A 23,678-nucleotide genomic window follows, 5' to 3' on the forward strand; every position below is an offset into this window, starting at 1 on the left:
TATAACAATTTCTATTTTCATATTTCTTTCGTGACTCAACTGCAAAATCACACATTAGTTTTTATATAAATTTTAAAAAATAGAATTCACAAAAATAAATAAGATGTCTCTAATCTAATTTGGGTTACTGTAATTTTGTGATTATATAATTTTGTTCTCTATAAAATTGTAATTATATATTTAGTTTTTTAATTTTCTAAACTAAGTTATTTTTGCCCACCATGAATCCAATCATTGAATATATATAAAAGTATGACATGTCTAAATTTATTAAACCCTTACTACTAATATCTTACATAACTAATTTATACTAAGATTACCAATAAATATGTAATATTTTCTATTAATAATTTGATAATTACATTTTAATAGTGAACTTAGATTATTTAATTTTAAAGATTTGAATGATCAAATTTATAATTAAATGTTTCCAAGTTCTGCATTCCAAATACATTGAAAAGTGTAGGTTATAGCCCGGATAAATACATTTATCTTTATGCAAATGCAAACTGAATGGCTTAATTAAAAGCATGCCCATGGCATACTTAATAATTAAATCTAGTCTTGCAAGAATATCTGGAAAATTACTGATAAAATTAGCATCAACAAAATCAAATAAATATAATAAAATAATAATGTGGATCATGCATATTGGTTTGCAATCCACTATATAAGTATGATATTAGCTAGATAATCAAGTTCGTCATTCTAAATAGTTTTTTTTTTCTTGCTTTACTTTTCCTAATATTTCATAATTCATTTTAATGTCTATTTTTTACAATATATTTCGTTATTTACTTGTAATAAATAATAAATAATTAATCTTTAAGAAGATTTCTTTTAATTATTTTATTAGTAATAATATCTTAAAATTTAAGATTAAAAGATTGTAAATAAATTTCAATATAATTTTTAGTTTAGGTTAACTAACTTGCAAACTCGCAATTATGATCCCACAAATTCTATTAACTTATAATTTTAACATGTTTTTTTTAGGTGAAATATGAATTACACTTAAAGGAAACTAATTGGCGTGCATATCACCATAAGAATTATTACATTTAACGAAATATTTAATTAAGTTATACATTTATTTACAAAATTGAGTATTTTTAATTGATTTTTTAATAAAATTTTGTTGTTTATTATATATTATTTTCAATTTAGTCTTTACCTTTATCTAGTGGAGTAATATGATTGTTATTTTGTTTTGTAATCATAATATTTTGTTTTCACATATTATGATTGATAAAATAATATTACCGTTAATATTTGTTGGAAGTCCCACGTCGACTAGAGATAAAGTTAATTTAGAATACATAAGTGGGTGTAAACCTCACCTTACAAGCCGATTTTGTGGGGTTGAGTTAGGCTTAAAATTCACTTCTTAACATGGTATCAGAGCTATAGTTAGACTCTATCTTAGCGAGATTTGTGCGGACGTATTGTTTCACCCACTATTGGGCCACTATCGAACTACTCATCCATTAATGTCTAGTCTCATGCTCGAGATGATGTTTATATTTCGGCGTAAGGGGAATGTGTTGGAAGTTCCACGTTGACTAGAGATAAGACCAATTGCAAACCTAACCTTACAAGCTGGTTTTGTGAGATTGAATTTGACTTAAAATCCACTTCTTAACCATATTAAATGACAAATGATGAGATAAAATAATCACCATGTTATCTAATTAAAGAAAACAAATTAAACAACAAAAATTTAATTAAAAAATATAAAAAAATTGAATAACTAATGAATAAAAATCATATTTAATAAATTCTTATTTAAAAATAGACTTAAAAGTTAATTAGAAGTTAAAGGAAGTAGTTATTTATATCACTACACTTCTGTGAATTAATTAGTCTTTTTAAGGGATATATATAACCCTAAAAAGAAAGCATGCATGACTTTTCCATCTTGAAACTAAATTGATGTGAGTTTTCTAAATAAAATTAAAATGGATGCCCCCACTTAAAATAACATGACGTACGTCTATTTTGAACTCTTTCTGTACAATTATTTAATTCAGTATTAGCTTTGTATGAATTAGTTTTCGTACTGATTTCTTCTATATGAGTGTTGGTCAAAAGTTGTTGAGTTGACCATGAAAACAAATAAGACACATTCAAGACGAGAATAAACCTCATTGAGAGATAATGTTGGAAGAAAATGTTCAAAAATATTGTAGATTTCTAGATAATCTAAATCAATTATTAAATAAAGTTTTAGGATTAATCTGAGGCACCTTATAATAAAATTTTACTGAAAATATCTGGAAGGAAAATGGAATCCGAAATATGATATAATCTAGTGTGGAAATGATGGATGGTGACACACATCTAGAACACAGCTTTATATTATTAAATCACAAACGGGTTTGGTTAAGATGTTTGGAAAAAGATTCTGACAGATAAAATATATTCGAATCATAGGCATTAAAAAAAATTAACCAATTTGCTTTCACATTTGCTACAGCCCGATCAATATTCAAATAAGAATATAATGTTGTTCAATGAATAAACTGTTTCTAAAATAGCATTCTCATCAATAACTTTAGGCAAGTTACATGAACCTCAGTAGAGGAATCACAGAACCTAAATCATCAAATATTCTCCAACGTTTTTTATAACGAAAAAACATTGTGTGCACTTCAATTACACAATGGTCGGTCATAGAATAAGGATAACGGCAGTTGGAAGTTTTAAGATTGAGAGAATGAAATATAATAGGGTTTATGTTGTAATTTTCTCCAATAGTAATATTTGCACGTCAACACTAGTTAAAAGAAACATTGCAACTATGCATATATGATTAAACTACAACTACATGTTCCAACTTTCATCAACCTAAGTCAACACGATAGCTTTTATGTTATGTAAAGACGTAAGGAAAAGGAGGGGGGAAAAGAAAAAATATGTTTAGAAGGAAAAAAGAAATTAATACAAAAATAATGATAAGAAATTCACACATTTTTAATTCTCAGCCGAAAAGTGGGATGAGTAAAATAGAATGAAAATCTTTGTTAAATATTTTTTCTTTTCATCGGTCAGCAGTTTTGTACTGCTGCAAAAAAATAATAATATCATTTTTAAAGTAATAAATTGCGAATATAATTAAAGGTGTTTGCTTTCTCTTGTATTTGTGTAGTTGAACAAGGAGAAGAAAATATTGAAAAGGTTGACGATTGGCATTACGCACACAGAAGCGCTTTTATATAATGTTTTGTTTGGGATTATCCTTTATAGCGACATTTTGGACGGTATCTCATGGAAACCGCGGTCAAACACCGCAAACAGAACTTTAAATCCTATGTCGGTTGTTCCAATGTGATGTAAAATCCAAACAAACAACCGTTTATAAACAATCAACAAACCACGCGCCGCCCAAAGCCACGGTGCAGCCACCTTCCCACCCTCCACCAACTACCAACATGTCAAACCAATACCGTTACATTTCATTGTTTAAAGACAACACTCATGTACGTCTTGTCTTTATACATGTAGGTAATTTACGGGAAAACCAAACAATAATATATTTTAAAAAACTAAAATGAAAAATATTATTAATTTATAAATTGGTATATTTTGAGAGAGGATAAAAGAATGTTGTTGCTTACGGTAATCACGCAGTGGATGATAAATACACGCTTTCTTATCTTATATTATCCCAACAAAACAAATCAGAACACTACTTTTGTGAAAATGGCATTCAAAAATTTAAAGAAAGAAAGGAATGGTGTGAATGATTAAAAAAGTGTTAGTTTATGGACATAAAAGAGATTGAAAACTTTGATAAGATATAAAATTAAGAAAAAAGAAGAAAAATACAAAGAGGTAAGGTTAAAAAATGAAGAGTATAGTGTTGCAGAAAGAAGATGAAGGCATATATGGGTTGTGAAGAGTGTGTTTGAAGCAATAATAGAATATACCAAAACCGCGTAAAGTACGTTTCCTTTCGATCTCGGTTTCGCTCAATTCCACCCGTCCATCAAACACGTAAGAGCTACGCACAATCTCATGCTGCCACGTGTACTTCCACCGCACTCGTCTCCGCACATTATACTTTTTCACAAAATCTTTTATTTACATCTCACTCCTTTTAAAATTAGTTTACACATTTTAAAATAATAGTCAAAATAATGTGATTTCGTTTTTTTATACTGAAATAAAAATAACAATCATTCACCTAACTGAGAGGCCCATTAAATTTTAGAAGAGCATTTATGATTCTCAACATTGCGCCTCTAAAAAGAAAAACTCAAAATGGAGGGGGAAAAGTGAAAAACTGATATTCGTGTGTCTTACTATTATCGAATACAATTTATAAATGAAAATTCAATTAAACACGCATTCAGTAAATAAAATTATTCTTAAATTTGACATTAAACTTTGGTACTTCTATAAATGGAACTAGTTTTTATGAGGAAAGGGTGACGTGGAAATGATGTCACGGAAAGCACGTGCCGAAGCTTCTATATGATGAGACGACGACGGTCTTAACAAGTCACCACTCACAACGTTGTTGTACGTGTTCATGTTAATTTGTTTTTCCTATATAATAACTTTTAATTTTTCATTTTTTTTAGTACTTTGGAATTTAAGTAACTTTTTCTCAGACAATTTTTTCCATTTGCTAGATTTAACCTTCTAACGTAAGCGTTGTCTGCACGAAGACTCCTTTTCACAGGAATGCCTTTATGTTTAATTATTGTTTTTTCTGACAATTAAAAATATTCGTTCTTTGACTCAGTCCAATGTTTGATTCAAATATAATTAAACTCTGCTATAGATCTTGCAGCTCGTTTCTATCTCATCCTATGATGAGTCTCTGCTTTATTTTTAAATCTATTTCCCAAAATAATTTTCCACTATTCAAGCATTATTGTCTTTTGAATTTTACTTTCAAATTAAGAATATTTTTTAAAAAGTGTTATTCGTCTTATTTCTTTCAAATGTAATGTTTTCTTACTGGGTTTTAGAAAATAGAAATGTTCAGGAATATAATTTTTTTAAATGTAAGTAGATTTTAGAAAACAAAAGATCTTTTACAACAATAAGACGAAATAAATAAACAGAAAGAAAGTGAGATATGTAATAAGTAAAGATGATAAAAGAAAAAGAAATAATAAGGAAAAATTAATGTAGTTATATGATATGAAGCATCATTACTGATTTGAATTTTGAGTTATCAATAATGATTACTATCTTTCCCTATTATTGACTTTTATCGTGTCGAATTGTATTTTATGTGTTACAGATTGGGTAGTGCATTTTAGCCAGATCTTGAAAATGTCATCAACTGGATATTAATTCCCAAAAGATATATTTTAATGTTTACAACCTCTTAAGTTTGGATTTCAGTATCTACCTTTAAATACCAAAAAATGTATTGGTCTATATTCAAATAAGATATATTAATAATATATTAACTTTAGTCCGATATTTTTGTAAAGTTTACAATTGTGGTTTCTAATTTTTGTTTAATAATTTTATATTTTCTAACTTTTAACTGTTCGTAATCTATACTGAAGTTCATTGTTGTTTTTATCTCTTAAACTTTAATAATTTGTAGTTTTGTTCAATTTTTAAATTTAAAACCTTATCGAATCATTATCCAATTATATTTTGTAACAATTAATTGTTAATTTTTCGATAATGTAAAAAAGTCACAAGTATCTTTTATCTCTCTAACTTTCCCTATACATCGTATCCAAAATCATAAAAGAATTGCGGATAATTGAAAGAAAAATTGTCACTGATATTTAAAAACTAAGAATCAAAATTGTTTGAACAAAAAATAATAACTAAAATTACTAATAATACAAAATTAATTAACTAAGATGATGTCTAAAAGAATATAGAAATCAAAATTTGCAGATTTAAAAAAATATGTTTAAAAATTATAATTAAGCATGAAATCGCTTCTTCTTTGCCGTAAGATATAAAACAAGAAATGTGGTTGGTATTTTCTCCAGTCAGATATAGGTTACTAAAGTGAACTCCAAATTAAATTTATCTATAATATCATTTAAGTTTATAAAAAAATTAAATATTTTAATAGTCATTTTAAAAACCATTTTTATATTAAACTACAATAAAATCGATTTAGAATTAAAAGAATATTTGACGCAATTAAATGATCTTATCTACTTTTATTATTTTCTGTTTTGCCATAAGCACACATATACGCGTTTTTCCAGTGCTGTAAATCACCAACTCTTGTATGAACACATATCTATATTATATAAAATAAAATACGTATACTTTTTTATTTACAAATATTTATTATTAAACAATGTAAAGTATTAAGTAAGAGTGAATATTTTTTTTTCCACAATGCTTGTTGACTAGAATCCAAATTTATTTAAATTAATAGTTCTTTAATTCCAATCATGCTAATGAAAATCTGTAATGACTTTCGTGGATTTGCGATTTACGAATTCAATCAACCCAAACTAAATTTATGATATATTTTTAATTATTATTATACACGAAGATTAACGATTTTCTTGTTTAATTTATGTATTAAGTACGATAAAAAAAATTATGTTAATACTTTCAATGATAGGCACTTTTGTGAAAAATAATTGGATAGAAAATTAAATTTCTCCCACACAGTCACACCTGTCTTTGTTCTGACCACAACTTGCATAAAGTGTGTAGAAAACTTCAATTTTTCAGTTGCAACACTTTTAAGTGTGATTTTTTCTCTTTTTTTTTTCTCAATTCTCACCATCATCCATTTTCCTGGTTATTGTTCATATTCTTAATATTAGTTTTATTTATTTATTTCTGTGTTTGTCTTTGACCAATTGTTTATTTTAATTGAATTAATTAGTGTTGAAAAAATTCGTTCAGAATTAAATTAATAGTAGAAGTTGAAATTAGGGTTACAATAATTTTATCCGATTCAAATTTCAATAAACATGAATATAAGGAATTAAATGATATTTTATTAATTAAATTCAATCAAATAAAGAAATAATAATCGAGATTATATATTGTTTCTCTTAGTTTCACATCTTTTAGAAATCAAAATCTAAAGTAATTTAAATATATTTTTTTACACTTTTAAAGACATTTTTAATGATAAAATCTTAAAAAACTCCAATTTTTAAAACGGGCACTCATATTCATGATGATTGATTTTAATCTTTTTAGATAAACTCTCGATTTCTTAAACATTTAATTATAAATTTAACGATTTTAGACAAACCCTCAATTTTTTTAACCTTTCATTAGATATGATGCGAACATAAATAAATATAAAAAGATATGATGGGAACATAAATAAATATAAATGAAGTGAAATGTATAATTATATTTACCTTCTCTTTTATAAATGGTCACCTTTAATATACATTTTTTAAATTGTTTTCTGTTTAAATTGTTACAATGTATTTCTTTATTCTTCTTGTGTTTTTTTATAAGAAAGTAATGTGTTTATGTAGACAATTATATAATAATTATATAACTTTTAAGCATGTACAATTACATTTCTTTTAATTTTAATATTTTTTCTCAAACATTGTAAATGATTAATTATTGCAACTATCTTTTATACAAATATTGGGGATCATCGTAAGTGTGAATAAAAATAATATAAGAGACCTCTCAACAAAGATGTTGCTAAATATATACGTTAAGCTATAAATCATACTCCATCATTTTTTTTTTCTTTTTTTTCTTGCATTCTAGAAAAAAAGATTTTTTTCTCTAAAATTCACAAGATATTTATTATTGTTTTTGTTGTACTCTTTATTCTTATAATAAATTTTAAATAGTTTATACATATACTTGTTGTTAATGAAAAGAGAAATGAATAAATAAGAAACTATACAGCTATTTTATTAAAATAAAAAATGTACAACTTTTTTGTTTTTACAAAATAATCTTAAAAAGTACATAGAAGAACAAAGGGGCAATTAATATTTTTAAGATATCAATTAAGAAAATTAACAACGATTTTTTTAGAGCAGACTCTCATGATTATTAATGCAGCCTAACTATTTAGTTTAATTAGTGTCTTAAAAACTTTAGTTGGCAGAATCCATAGGATGAGTAAATTTTTAGAGTAATAAATTTCTTTAACATTGTTTCTTAAAAACATTTCTTTTACTTTAATTTTAAAGTTATTTCATTCAAGTCTATAATAACACAGAAATTCTCTTCACATTTTCACATTTAAAGCGGCATTTTATTTGTTCTAAATTTTCCATACAATGTTAGGGTTCTCACCTCAAAATTAAACACTTTGAAAATAAATGAAAATGTGTTCATGAAATGAACTTATTTTTTGGAGGATCCAACATCTTATGGTTGTAGACGAAGAAGGTAACATAGTAGAATTTATAATCCAAAAGTTGTAATAAAATTAAATTTTCAAACGCCTTTTAGTTGTATTAATCACCAATATTAGTAGAAAACAACTCAACTATCCATTGTCTATCCTATTTATTCCTTAATAAGTTCATATTAACCATCCATTACAAAATATGAAAAATAAAAATAAAAATGATTGAAGTAGATAAAATTTATCCATTTAATTTTATTGATGGCTAGTGATTCGTCCATTATTTTTAAAAATTCAACTTATACTCCTATTTATAATAAATAAAAATGAATTCAACATTTTTTCATAACGTCTTTATCAAATACGTTTTTTCAAGAAATATATTTGTAAAATATGAGTTAAAAAACTTAATTTTGTTAACTTGTAAAAAATATATTTTAACTTCTAAAATGATCTGTTTCATAGATGAATATATTGAATGTCCATTAATGAAAAAAAATTAATGGTTGATTTTTTATCAATAGATTATTAAAGATTGAAAGTTTCAATAATTCAAAATCAATCAATAATTTATTTTCATCTGAATCATTTGATGTAAAATAAAATATATCCATCAGTTTGCAATAAATATGCAGACTTAAATTAGAAATGGTTTTCATTCAATGATTATCTAATTATAACTATTCTTTGTACAATTCATTGTGTGACGAAAATAGTTAAGGAGAGTTATCAATACAATATTTAGAAAGTTTTCAAAAATATATTTATTTTTCTCCTAACACAGTTTTCCTTAAATCCGTTAAATCAAGAGTGACTGACTTTGAATTTTTGACACAATGGGAATAGAACATTATATTAACAAGTTGCATAACCATAGTTTACAATATTATCGTAGTTGTTCATACTAAATAAAATGATTTTGAAAAACAAAAAATGTAGATAATATTGTTTTTAAGAAATATTAAAAGAGAATAAAAAATAAAAAAGGGAAATGAAAGAGGACAGCACCATCACATGCTAACATCAGACCCTAATCTCCTTTTACTTACATCCCACGTGTACACTCCCCCGTTCACACTAATTCCGGTTGCCAGTCAAATATACGCGTTCACTGGGACCCACCGCTGCTGCTCCTTCGCAGTAAATGCTATCGCAATCCACTTGTGAGAACGAAAACCGCCACGTGTCGGTCACTCCCTAGGTGGGAAACCTCTCCCAGCCAACCTGTTCTCCAAATTCCCCACCCCATCCAAACCCAACCAAATCAAACTCCATTCACACACCCAATTTTTTTTTTATATTTTTTATTTAAACAAAACCCCCTTATTAATTATTAATCTTTATTGAAAATTGGAATATCAGATAATTGAATAATTTGAGATTAATTCTTTAATGATACATCAGTTTCTTTCCTTTCATATATATAAATCTGACGATGAAACAAAACTCCTGGTCAAAAGCTTACAAGACATGGTCTGTAACTAAACGTTCTAGCTTTAAAAAAATAATATTTTTGAATTAAGTATTAATTGTGGTAAAAAGATTGACTAAAACGTTAGAGATGAGTGTGTGAGAGCATTGGACAGTCTGAATAAAATAAGGCTAAAAAAGAAAATAAATAAATAAATGGGGAAGATTGTTTTGGGGTTTTTGAGAAATATTGTTAAGCAAAAAGGGAGAGAGAAAGGGGGGAAAATGAGGAATATGTGCAAAGGTTTTTGTTGATATATAGCACCTACGATAGATTAAAAGCAATGGAGGAGAAGAGAGAGAAAGAAGCGAACTCAAAGTCATCATCCACCATGGCAAATTCTGTGGCATTTTCCGACGAGATTCCCAACATGACCATGACCATGTCCTTCCCTTTCTCCCCTGCTTTCTCCACCATCTTCGACATCATGCCACCTCTTCCTCCACCGCCATCTTCATCCTTGCCTCACGATCCAAAAGCTTCAAACTTTCCCTTCATGGACTTGCTGTCTGTCCCTGATTATATCCCTTCCTTATTCGACTGGCCCCAAAACACCGCCGTCACCTCACCACCACCGCCACCAGCCCCCACCCAAATCACCCACGCGCTTCCCTCCCCGGCCAGCTCCAATGTCCCCGACGGAGGCTCCGAGGTCCTCAACACTCCTCCGTCTCCCAACTACTCCTCGATTTCCTCCTCCTCGAATGAGGCCGCCGCGGCCGCCGCCAACAAAGCAACTGGAAATGAAGACGAACCGGAGGAGGATGAAACGGCAACAGATGCAGCAGGAAAAGGAGAAGACCAAGATCAAGACAAGTCTAAGAATCAGTGAGTAATGATGGTGATGAAAGTAAATATTAATAATAATAGCGATGAATGAAAATGATTTAGTTTCTTAATTTTAATCTGTTTCATAAAAAAATAATGGAATTAATTCTCTGTCACTGAATGTGCTTGTGTGAAATAATAAAAAGTAATAATAAGATTAAACGAGGATAGATTTTGTTACAGTCGCAAAGACAGACAGGGTTGCTGAGTGGTGAGAATTGACGGAGTTTCTGTGTGTGTAAGTCTGTGTATGTTCATTGAACTTAAAATGGGTTTTCGTTATACTGTCATTTCTTTCCTATCTCATCTTCTTCAGATTTTGATTTGTTGTGTTTGTTTGTTTGTTATATAAATATAAACCCGAGAAAATAAAAGAAAGATTTTGATTATTTGCTTTACTAAATTTCCACGGTTAGGCCGAAGCCGAAAAAGAAGCACCAAAAGAAGCCAAGAGAACCAAGATTTGCGTTCAAGACAAAGAGTGAAGTGGATCACCTCGACGATGGCTATAGGTGGCGCAAGTACGGTCAGAAAGCCGTCAAAAACAGCCCTCATCCCAGGTAACACCAATAATTAATTAATTAATTAATTAACTAATGTAGATTTCATTTATCAAATCTTGATTTAAGTAACATTGATTTGTTCTTCTCCTCTAGAATTATTTTGTTCTTTCGTTTTATTATGTATGCGGTGCTTTGGATTGCGACTTTATAATTAAAATATTTCTTGCGGTGCACGCAAAATAATCAACAACAGGAGCTACTATCGTTGCACCACCGCGGCATGCGGCGTGAAGAAGCGCGTGGAGCGTTCCTCGGAGGACCCTGCGGTGGTGGTGACAACCTACGAGGGGCAACACACGCACCCTTGTCCTGCCACGTCACGGGCTAGCCTCGGGTTCTTGCACTCCGAACCAAGCGCGTTCGGACCCACCAGTGGACTCTTCATGCTGCAACAACAACAACACCAACAGTTTCGTCATGACCAAGCACAGGCACAAGCTCAAGCTCAAGCTCAAGCTCAAGTAGCAATGTTGTACAACTCCACAACCACCAGCACCTCGTCTTCATCATCACCTCTGAATGTTGTTAACTCAGCTACTTGTATAAACGACTATGCCAATACGTCGTCGTTGAGTGGGTTCCTTCAGAGCCAAGAGAATCTGCGAGCTTTTGCGCTATCTAGGGTGGGAGGTCCTCAGGGTTTCTTCAATGGGCTTCTTCAGGACATGCTGCCAACGCAGATGATGAATGAAGAGAGGGGAGATCGTGTCTAGGTCATCATCATCATCGTCAGACATGTAGTAGTAGTAGTAGTAATATTTCATCATAGAACTTTTGACATTAATTACTTCATTTTAATTTTAATTATTTGCCTGTATATTAATTATATTCTATTATTAATATCTTGCTACAATGCTATATTATGTATGTAAGGTTGGTTATCTACCTAACTAGCTGAACATATGATGAAAAGTGAAAACCTCTGTGGCCTCTTGGGGTGTTTTGTGTTTAAGAGGTTACCATAGAGAAACCTCACTTCAACTGGCTTGTGCTCATATATATGTATGTATGAAACATATTGGAGGTTCGAAATTTTAGATATATTCTCATTTTGCTATTCAACTTTTTCTTCTTTCCTTCTTTATATTGTATATATATTATAACTAGATATGTATGTTCGATTATGAGGTATTTTTAATTGCCATGCCTTTTTTTTTGTTATTTTTCATTATTAGCTTCCTGGCAGTGATTATTATCCTGTGGTCAGAAGTGATTTTTGGCGGTGGAAAAGCGAAGGGTTTTAGGGTTAGGGTTTTTCCTTAATTTGTTGAATTAGACACATGTGGTGAAATGGTTTAGCAAGGTGCATGTTTGGCCACTCCCACTGAGATACTTATGGCAGAGAGACTTTATGTGGGAAAGGGAAAGCCAAGAATGTAAGTTAAGAAGCAATGGAGCAGGGAAGTGTACCTATGATGAGGGAGATTTAAGAAAGAAAGATGAAAACTATGTATGAGAGTGTGTTATGATGGCCTATGACTTGACACGATGCATGAGATGAGGTATGGAAAAAGTTGCAACATTATTACTCTAGCAGTACCCTTTAGCTTTTTGTGTATGATGGCTTTTCTCATCATCTTCCCCTATAAGCTATATACAAAGATGGGCTTCAGCCATTCAATGATGATGTGTGTTTCCTGGGAGGGAAATGGCAAGAGCATGGATTGTTTCTTGTTCATACCAAAACATGGATGATGTGAGATATTGGTGTGGACAAAAGCATTACACACATATATATTGTTCTACCATAGTTTACAACTTTTGTAATACTAGAACAACCCATTGGCCATCCCACTAACCCTATCCCTGCTTCCAAATTTTCCACTTACCAGAACCCATCAATCATCTACTTAGCATTACATCAATTCAAACATTACATTTTAATTACTTTCTATCACTTCTCATTAACATGCATAAAATTTAAGTAGAATGTAAACACAAGAGAAAACAAAATTAAGTGCACTTTGTTGATGCCAGTAGTTAGATTAATTATTTATTTGAAGTTCGATATTCTTGATGTAGAAGAATAATCTGAGGAGTTTCTCCTATTTTATTAGATTAACAAAAGTTCATATAATTGTTGTAAAAGTTGGTTTTTTTATGTGGTTCTGATATCTGTCACAGCTTTTATCTTATTTGGAATCATATAATTAATTAATTATCTTCTTTGTGAAATAAATATATATAAGTGTAATCAATTTATGCTGGCTTATCTAATTCTCTATACTGTTTCAAATTCCAATTCATTAAATGGAGAGTTAAATTCCAGTGATATTCAATGTTTGAAAAAATTATTTATATTGAACTGATCGAAATTCTTTCCCAAAAAGAAAGAAAGAAAGACAAGAATATTTTTTGTGGAGGCTGGGGATAGCAATGTGCTAATTGTTTGTAACCGTCCAGGAATATGATGAAGGAAAAAGATAAATCATACAACAAGATTCTTTACAAACACTGCATGAACTGGTGTATCAAGATTTTATTAAAAAGCACATTAATTAATTCCATCGCTCCACCATGTATGACCAATAATGTATAAGATTTTAATCGGTAAAATCACCATCTTTTTTATTTTCATCTAAATATTTTTCGTAATTCATCGATGGATCTGGAAAGAAGCCATGATTCAGTCAAGTTCATGCATGCTAGTTTAGGTTGTTTTGAAGTTTTTATCTTTTGTATTGACTGCTTTAGGTTTTTTAATCTTCAATTCTTGATCATACCTAAAATTAAGGTTTATAATTTGTGACACTCTTTGTTTTTTTTTTCTGACAGGTTTAAAGTGAATTTAATATAATGATGATTTTAAATTTATTAAAAAATGTGAGAATATTTTAGATAAGCTCTTGCATAAACTAGAAGTACTTTGCAGGTATATATACTTGAAACTTGTAAGTAAAATATTCTCTCACTCTGTTCCTTTGATTCATACTAAAAAATTATTTGGCAGGAATACCTTAATTAGAACATGACACATACAATGCTAGCTGAAAAAAAAATTAAGGTTTGGTGATAGTCTAACATGTGAATGGTTTTGAAATATTACAGTTGAAACCACTGTTTCTTTTGATCTATTCCAGGTTACATTTTAAGGTTTCTACTTTCTAGAACCATGTCATGTTTGCAACTATATATATGTTGATGCATATTGTTGATTGTAACATCATTGCAATCTAGTTAAAACCGTTGTTTTGTAATTGGCATGCAAGTGGTAGTATGGACACAATAGCAGATAAGGAAGAAGAAGAAAAAAAGCACTTTAAAGAAAATGTATACAGAAATTCCATGTGATGAAGCTTTACCCATTTTTCCAAGATGTCGTTGGTGAATGAATATTCTCTGATTGAAGCAATGAAGAAAAATATTTTTGTGATATAAATGAAGGTGGATTTAAAGCTAGAGACTTTTTTTTTTTTTGGTATTAGCTAACTTTCCAGCCATGAAAACTTTATGTTATGGAATTGCAAAAAGGCAACAGAAAAGTCGTATCTACTCGTAATCCAACTGTTGCAGTGGGAATTAATTTGATGCTTTATGGAAATCGAATCAATGAAGTGAAAAGAGGTGTAGTCATTTGCATCCAACCCATATGATTCGTTGCAGGCATCTCAATTGAATCCAAACTCAGTACAAAGAATAACTTATTCACTCTTAATTACCACTTTACAGCATCAACACTACATTTTTCCATGAAAGCTGTGTTCTCATCTTCATCTTCATGTTTATTCCAATTCTCTAACTCTACATTTCAAGCTCTAGAGAGTTGTTAGGATTTCAAGTATAAGTCTAAGTTTCACATTTAATAGAAATGAGAAAGTAGAGTACCATATAAGATCAAAGATCCATTAATCCATTGCCTTAAGGTTTTGGATAGAGAGTAGTATCAATCTCTCATGTGGTTGGACTCAAATCTTAATGATATTTGTGTCTCCCTAGTGAACCTCCTCCTCGATAGACCTAATAGTGATATCAAAACTCAGACGAATACAATGTATTGAAAGTTTTTCTGATAAAGAATTCCAAGTAAGCTAAATCTCATTTTCGATAAACCCAACAAAAGTTGTATGTGTTCATCAATATCAAACAAGAATCAAATCCTTAGAGCTAAAGATTAAGGTTTGACTCAAGTCATTATGATTTGAATAATTTTTTAGAAATGGGAGGAACAAAGTTATGAGACATTTGACATGGGAATAACGATACCAACAAGAAATCCAAATGAAAAAAGTATATACAACTGAAATGAAGAAACTTTTTTGGCTTTATATTTTAGTTAAATTAACGGGTATATTTGGTTAGCTTATCATCATCCATGAACACCCATTAAGATAAGTTTCAAAATTGGTGGAAAACTTGGGTGATTTATTCACCCTTTAACAATTTCTTTATTCCTTTCTTGTTTTGCAAGTTTAGGAATATGTCGGACAAAAGAAATGTGTGTTAAAAATGTGGCAACCAAGGACTTAACTTCTTCATGGAAAACTCTTATACTTTGGAAGCCTCATTGTCACTTTATCTATTTATGATTCCGAAAGAAAAAAAAAATCCCCCAAACAAGGGAGGATGGATGGCCATCAGTTCTGAGCAAGAGATTAGACAAAAAGGTGGATGATTCTGAATCATTAGAATATTTTGGTGCCAACTCCCATTGGTAGTTCGAATTATATATATTAGTCTGCTAGGGAAAAAGTTGGTTAGAAATCATAAATTGTAATAAGCATATTAACAATGATTTATGAATTGAAGATGGATAAAATCTTTTCTTGATCATTATTCTAAATTAAATAAATAGATGTTTTGGGAAAGAAGAAAAAGGGGTTCAAAATGGATGTTTATAGTATTTTTTGTGTGCAGAAATTATGGGCTATGGGCTATTATTCTTTGCTGACACTGTTTTTATACATTGTAAAAGCGCTTCACCAAGTAATATATACATTTAACTTTCACTTAATCAAACTCTTCATTAAGAACTCCGCAATTGAGAATTCGAGCAGTTAACATAAATTCATATGTATTTTTAGTTGTGTTTGTAATGTGTAACTAAATGATAAGTGAGACTTTTGTTTGCTCAACAATGATGTAATGTAGGTTTTTGTATCTCTATGTGCAAACTTGATGATGAAGGCCTCAATATAGAATTTATATTGCATATATTTATATGATTTGTTTATATTATAATTAATTTCATAGATGTTAAAAAATATTTTATTTTATTAGGTTTATCGGAAGTGGATAATTTAAGAGATACAACACTAATAAAATCTGAAACTAACCATTTAGGGGATAGACATTATTTTCAACTCAAAACTTTAAAGCAATGAATTAATAGATCTTCATTCTTATATAATGTTTTATTTTATTATTTCTATCCAATGTGAAATTTAGACTTACATTTAAATTTTCAACAACTTTGATTATTGTGTGTTTCACGCTTGTTTAGTTTTTGATATAAAGTTGGTATCTAAAATTACTTTTATAACTAAAAGGGCATGGAGAAAGGATCACTAATGTGACATAATTTAAGAAAATTATATAAAGAGTTAAGCAAAAATGTATAGAGACACTTGGGCTATAGACAAATTTAGTACACCAAGGTTGAAATGTGAAAGTAGTTGGGAGATATAATGAAAGTTGTAGTGAAGATGAGGTTGGTTTTGGATGAGAAAAAATTTCATGTTATTGTATATTGAAAGTAATTATGGCAAGAGGACCTGGTTAAATGGCTAAGAATGGTTAAATGTGGAAAACTACAACACTAAAATTGAAGTCTTCAAATGCCTGTAGAAGATTCCTCCTCCCTCAAAAAGTAGCTTTTGTTCAGAGATTAATAATGGATAGAATTCAAATAAGAAAGAATATATGAAAGTGAGATATTACACCCATTAATAATATAGTTTGTTAGTACACAAATTTAAGCTAGAAATACTTGTGGTATTGATTCATGTTCAAGATGATGGATGTTAATGATATATTATTGTGTATCTAATATAGGGATTTAGTTGTGATTTATGTTGTTAATATGTTATATGTTATCTCTCTATCTTACGTCTTGCATAAATTATGTAGAGAATTCTTTTAATGTTTTTACCAAGTTTGAAATAGACAGTGTTGTTTTAATAGATTAAAAATCGTTTTAATAAATGGTTTTCACATTGTTAGGTTTCTTAAGGAAAATGTTTAATATATTAAAATATATTTTGATCAATAACTCATTTAAACCTTTTACATATGGAAATTCTTGTTAGTGTAATAACTGAAAACACATTTTAATAAATTAAAATCACTGAAAGATTCTTCTTTAGTAATTTAAGTGAGTTAAAACCACAAATAAATATCTATTAAAATCACTCAAATTAATTTTTCCAACAACTATAAAATCTATAATTAAGAACATTTTTGTGATCAATAGTTTAATAATTAGTTCAGAAAACAAAGAAATCTATGCAATTTTGTTTTAATTACACTTAATTGACTATATACGAATTTGTTTGAATTGTTTTTTTAAGCAAAGAAAATGTAAAAATTCTTTTTAAGAATCCTATCATATCTTTAAACCTGTAGGGATAAAAAATATTGAAGATACACATTGAATACAAAAAGATCAAGCAGAGTAAAAAAATATTACCCTATACAAAGCTATAATAGTCATCTTGAAAAATCTAGAAGAACATGACTAACATGAGTATAATACAAGCGTCTTATCAAACATACATAAATCTTAGTATTATTTGTGGGTGAGATATAACCTTTGAATATTTTTATTTTTAGTGAAACCTCTTAAATTGTTTACTTAAGCGAGAATCGTTATAACATGAATTAGATAAACTAGTAGAAAATATATTGTATTGCTTATTTTTCTTGCTCTTAAACCGTCTAGTCTAGCTTTTAGCAAAAATATTATTGGCTCTTTTCAAAAGATATATCAAATATTTTATTAATAAATATTAGGTAATAAAATATTATGTTAGCTATATAATTTAGACATTATTATAATTTGTCCAGTTTTCATTATTATAAATTATAGGACTCTTTTATATATATATATATATATATATATATATATATATATATATATATATTATTTTATTCTTTGAAATAATATATTAGAATTATTCTTTAAATCTTTTTATATTATATCAGAAGCCAAACATCGACATTCTCTACAATATAAGAATTGGTGTTTCTTTATTTTATTGAATATTTTTTATGGCTTCTTTCGATAAAAATCAATCGAAAAACATGATTCTGGGATATCCGCTGCTTCTAAGAGCCATATTTCTACTGCTGTCAGATTTATGACTAAGTCAGGTATATCCAACTCTGTTCTTAATCTTTTTGTTGTTACCAGGGGTAGTGATTTGATAATTGACTCAGGTGCTATTGATCATATGGCGTGTGATCTTCATAACTTTACTAATTTTCCCCTCATTGTTCTAAAATTGTTATTATTAATGTCAATGGGGTCTCATCTCCTATTGAAGGTGTAGGTATTATATCTCTTTCACTCTCCTTATCGATTCTTGATATTTTATTTGCTCCTACATTGAACTGTAATCTTATCTCTGTTAGCAAGTTAACTAAATCACATTCTTGTGTTGCCTTATTTTATCCAACCCATTGTCTTTTCCACAACATCCATACCAAGGATAAGATTGTCAATGGTAAAGAGACTGAAGGACTGTATTATTTTGAAAATGTCTCACAACAAACCCATAAATGAGCCTTGACTTATCTTGCGAATGATCACATACAAGATAAAAACAAAAAAGAAATTTGGTTATGGCATAAAAGGTTGGGACATCCCTCTTTTGGTTATTTAAAAAAATTATTTCCATAATTATTTCATAAATTCAGTATTTCTGATTTTCTTTATGAAACTTGTGTTAAGGAAAAAAGTCATCATGTTGTGTTTCCTTTAAACAATACAAAAACTCATTTTCTTTTTTCATTAATTCACACAGATCGAAGAAAACAGAGGACTACAAATGGGTATTTACAATTAAGCATAAAGTTGATGAAACTATTGAGAGGTATAAAACACGACTTGTGGCTAAAGGTTACACTCAATGTTATGGTGTAGATTATCAAGAGACGTTCGCATCGATAGCCAAGCTCAACATTGTGAGAACACTTCTATTGCTAGCAGCAAACTAAGATTGGTCTCTTCTACAATTTGATGTGAAAAATGTTTTCCTACATGGAGAAATTTTAGAAGAAATTTATATGAATTCTCCACCAGACATGACAAATTCAATTGGAATGAAGGTTTGCAAATTAAAGAAGGCTCTATATGGATTAAACAAACCCCAAGAGCATGATTTGGAAGGTTTACCAAGTTTACGAAGGCTTTTGGTTATAGAGCAAGTAACTTTGATCACACCTTATTTTTAAAGAGAGGAAAAGGAAAAAATATGTAGATGGCAAGATTATTACAGAAAATGACCAAGGTGAGATTTCTAGTTTACAACAATACCTTGCATCTGCATTTAAGATGAAACAACTTGGAATCCTCAAGTATTAGCTAGATCAAAACATGGTATTTTCCTATGTCAAAAAAAATATATTATTGATTTACTATCGAAAACCGAGCTGCTTGGGAGTAACCCAGTTATACACCAATTGAACAAAATCATAAATTCTTTTCATGCTCAAATTCAGCAAGCATTGAGAGAGGGGATACCAAAGGCTGGTAGGAAAATTAATTTATTTGTCCTATATACGTTCAAATATTAGCTATGCAGTGAATGTTGTTAGTCAATTTATGCATGACCCACGAAAGCTTCATATGGATGTTGTTGAGATGATTTTGAGATATTTGAAATCCACTTTTGAAAAATGAATTTTGTTCTCAAATCATGGAAACTTAAAGGTAGAAGGGTATATTGATGCAGATTGGATAGGTTCAAAAGATGATAGAAGATCTACCTCTGGATAATTTACTTCTTGTGTGTGAGGGAATCTTATAACTTAGAGGAGTAAAAAACAACCTGTAGTAGCAAGATCTAGTGCTGAAGCAAAATTCAGAGGCATGACACTAAGTGTATGTGAACTTTTGTGGATTAAAAACGTGCTATCAGATTTGGGCTTTAAACCAAATGAAGCTGAGTTTGTACAATATGATAGAATAAAACATGTGAAAATCGATAGACATTTCATCAAAGAGGAGCTTGAAACTGGGATAATTTCCTTTCCTTTTGTAAGATCAGAATTGTAATTGACTAATGTTCTCACCAAATGAGTGTCAAACAAATTGTTTAATGAGTCTCTATTCAAGTTGAGAATCTGTGATATCTATGCACCAACTTGAGTGGGGTGTTAAGATAGGTCAAATATTCTATTAGTAAATATTAGGTAATCAAATATTGTGTTGACAATAATTTAGACATTATTATAATTTGTGCAGATTTATGCAATTGTCATTCTTATAATAGATGAGAAATTATAGGACCCTTATATAATAATTTGTGCAGATTTATTGTTCTAGTCTTTAAAATAATACATCAAAATTATTCTTTAAGCCTTTTTATAAAATTCCCTTCTCATTTTGTAAAATCAATCAAAGCATTTGGAAAAGGTATTAAACTATATTAAGTTTAATTCTAAGTTATAGCTCAGAGAAGTTATGCAAAGTTTTAGAGTAATATTTTATTTTTCAATCAATGTGTCACTTAATATCAATTTTCCAAATTCGAAGGTCATGGAAATATATATAAAAAAATTAATGATATTTTTCTTATATAAACTTTGGAGAATGAGTTGTTTAAAGGTGTTATGCTACAATTAAATATGTTAACCATGATCAAGAGTTTTTATTAATATTATTTTATTTTCTATTTTTGTTACTTTTATTCAATTTGATCTCTCTTTTTTTTACTTCATTTAAATCTTATTTTTTTTTTATAATTGAATTAGTTTATACCTTTCAATTAGATTTGTATAAATGGTGTACATACCACATATTAGTTTGTATTATTTTATTATAATTTTTTTTTTTCAAATACTAAGTTTGTGTAGTGTGTCATGTGTCAATATCACTCTTAGGTAACAATATCAATGTGAGTGACACATAACAATGTTTTTAGTTCTTGTATTTATCTTTTTACTAAATTGAGTTGCAATTTTTCTTTTTAAATTGAACAATATTGTCTCTGTTCACAATGAAACTAAATTAATGTATTACACATTTATTTATATATTTAATGTTTAAAAAAATTATAATTTTTGCATGAAATCACTCTTCTTAAATATTTAAATTAATTTCATTTTTTAATTTAAATTTTAAAAAATACCTATTTTAACTTTTAATTTTATTTTTAATTTTGATCAAAATGTTCTGTGTCCATCTTGTCTCTTGTGACAATCAAGTTGACTATTAAAAAAGTAATTGTAAAATTAGTATTTTGATTTTTAAATTTTAATATTTGGAAAACAAAATGTTTTTTCCTTTATTTAATTGTATATTTTTTTCCTTTAAACTAAATTATTAATATATTTTACATCTTTTAACTTAATTTGTCTACTTAAATCAATTTTATAAACTAAAACATATTTGTAATAATAGAAGAAGTTTTGTAATTTATTTATATTTATTGATAAGTATATTGCATTGAGCTATATTTTGGAGAGTGACAATATATGTACGTTTTTTAGAAAAAAAAAATGTTGCTCAAATGAACTCAAAAATAAATAAATAAATATATATATATATATATTAAATTGAATATTTATTACAGTATCTAAACCTTCTTAAAATAAGTGTGTATTCCTAAAATAGTGATAGTAACCCTAACGTGATAAGGGTCTAAATAGTAAGGTATATAAAGGTGACCTACCACTACTGATATATAAATGAGAGTTGAAATATTTGCAGGTATGTCACTCCTTCTAATCCATTCAAGAGTTACCTAGGAACACAGATGTTAAAATTATTTGCTTTCTTTTTGTCTTTTGATATTGCTTCTTAAATATAAAGAATATTCACTTGTAGAAGATTGAATAATATGTACAAAAATTAGAATATTTATTTTGAAATTTTTCAACAAAACACTTATGTGTTACATACAAAAGATAAAAAAAGGGGAATACGTGTAAGACAAATAAGAAGTAAAGTATAAATTCCCCCATAAATGAATGATTCTACAAATATCTATTGAATCCAATTTAATACAAGTAAAGTATAAATTCCCCCATAAATTCTACAAAATGTTTGATTGTGAATTTCAAGTATTTAGTCATATAAATAATTTATTTACTATATCTTTAATTTTTATTTCTTTGAAAGAACTTTTATTTTATTTAAAATAATTTTCATTATCTCTCAACAATTTAATTAATTTAATATCTGCAAAATTCTTTCAGATCTCTCAAGTACTTTCTATTTTATTATATCCTTAATGTATAATTTTATTTAATGGTGTATCAAATTATTTAGAAGGTATATGATCATTTTAATTTTTTTAATACTTTAATTTCTTTTTTAATTTTATCATTCAAAATTATGTTTTCGTAATGATTTTTTATATAATCATTTTTATTTTCTAACTCATTTTTGTAAGTGCAATTTTATTATAGAAGATATTTCATTTACTATAATATAATAAATAATGTCATTGTGATAAATATTATTTATAACATCTAATATAAATTAACGTTCAAAAAACTAAAGATTTGTGTCTAAATTTAATTTATTATTATTATTATTTTAATATTTTTATTATTACAATCTTTATTGGTGCTGTATAAAAAAAATATTTAAAATTTAAAGAAATGAAGTAAATTTCCTTATAGTTCTTAGTTGTAAGATTAAGTTCTTTCTAACTTTTATATTTTTCGATAAAAAAAAAACTCTTCAAAAGGATAATTTTATTACTGTAAAAATATCGATAAATAATTATATTGTCAAACAACTAAATTCTATAATCCTTAACAAAATAAGAAAAGAGATAAAATTTAAATTTTTTTCTCACATATATACAATAAACTAAAAGTGTACATATTAATTAATTTAGTTGACATGCCTTTTTTAAAAATAAAAATAAAACGATATTATATTTTTTTGTTAAATAATTTAAAATGATAAATTGTTCAATAAAATATATAACATCGTTCTAAACTGTCTATGACAAACTTAACTAATTTTTTTTCTAAACATTATTATTGGATAATATAATATTAGTAAAAAAAATCAAATAATTAAAAATATTATATTTCAACTTCAATTTTTTGAAATCTTTTTCTCGCACATAATAATTGAAGTTATCTTTAAAATAAACAATTTATAAAATACTAAATAAAAATTATTTATTGATTACTTTTTTATAATATATCCATATCAAAACAATATTTTATAAAATACACATATCAAATGTCCATGATTTTATATTATTCTCCTAGTTATAATGAATTTAGGTGTAGATTAAACAATAATTGACTTAATATTTGTATATCTATGTTTTTTATTAATAAGATTTTTTTTCAACATTTTTCAAAATTATTGCATTAATTTATAACCGACATTTCAATT

At 28.0% G+C, this 23,678-nt stretch overlaps 1 protein-coding gene across 1 annotated transcript; it reads left to right on the forward strand.

Moving 5' to 3' along the window:
• Positions 1 to 9,945: 9,945 nt before the first annotated feature.
• On the forward strand, positions 9,946 to 12,217 carry LOC108333640 (WRKY transcription factor 23). The gene is made up of 3 exons (XM_017569115.2): positions 9,946 to 10,592; positions 11,009 to 11,152; positions 11,349 to 12,217. Exons 1-3 carry the CDS (start codon positions 10,048 to 10,050, stop codon positions 11,866 to 11,868), a joined length of 1,209 nt encoding a protein of 402 aa, XP_017424604.1. The 5' UTR covers positions 9,946 to 10,047; the 3' UTR covers positions 11,869 to 12,217.
• Positions 12,218 to 23,678: the final 11,461 nt, after the last annotated feature.

Source organism: Vigna angularis, chromosome 1 (genome assembly GCF_016808095.1).
Source record: "Vigna angularis cultivar LongXiaoDou No.4 chromosome 1, ASM1680809v1, whole genome shotgun sequence".
In the NCBI taxonomy this organism is placed as follows: Eukaryota; Viridiplantae; Streptophyta; class Magnoliopsida; order Fabales; family Fabaceae; genus Vigna; species Vigna angularis.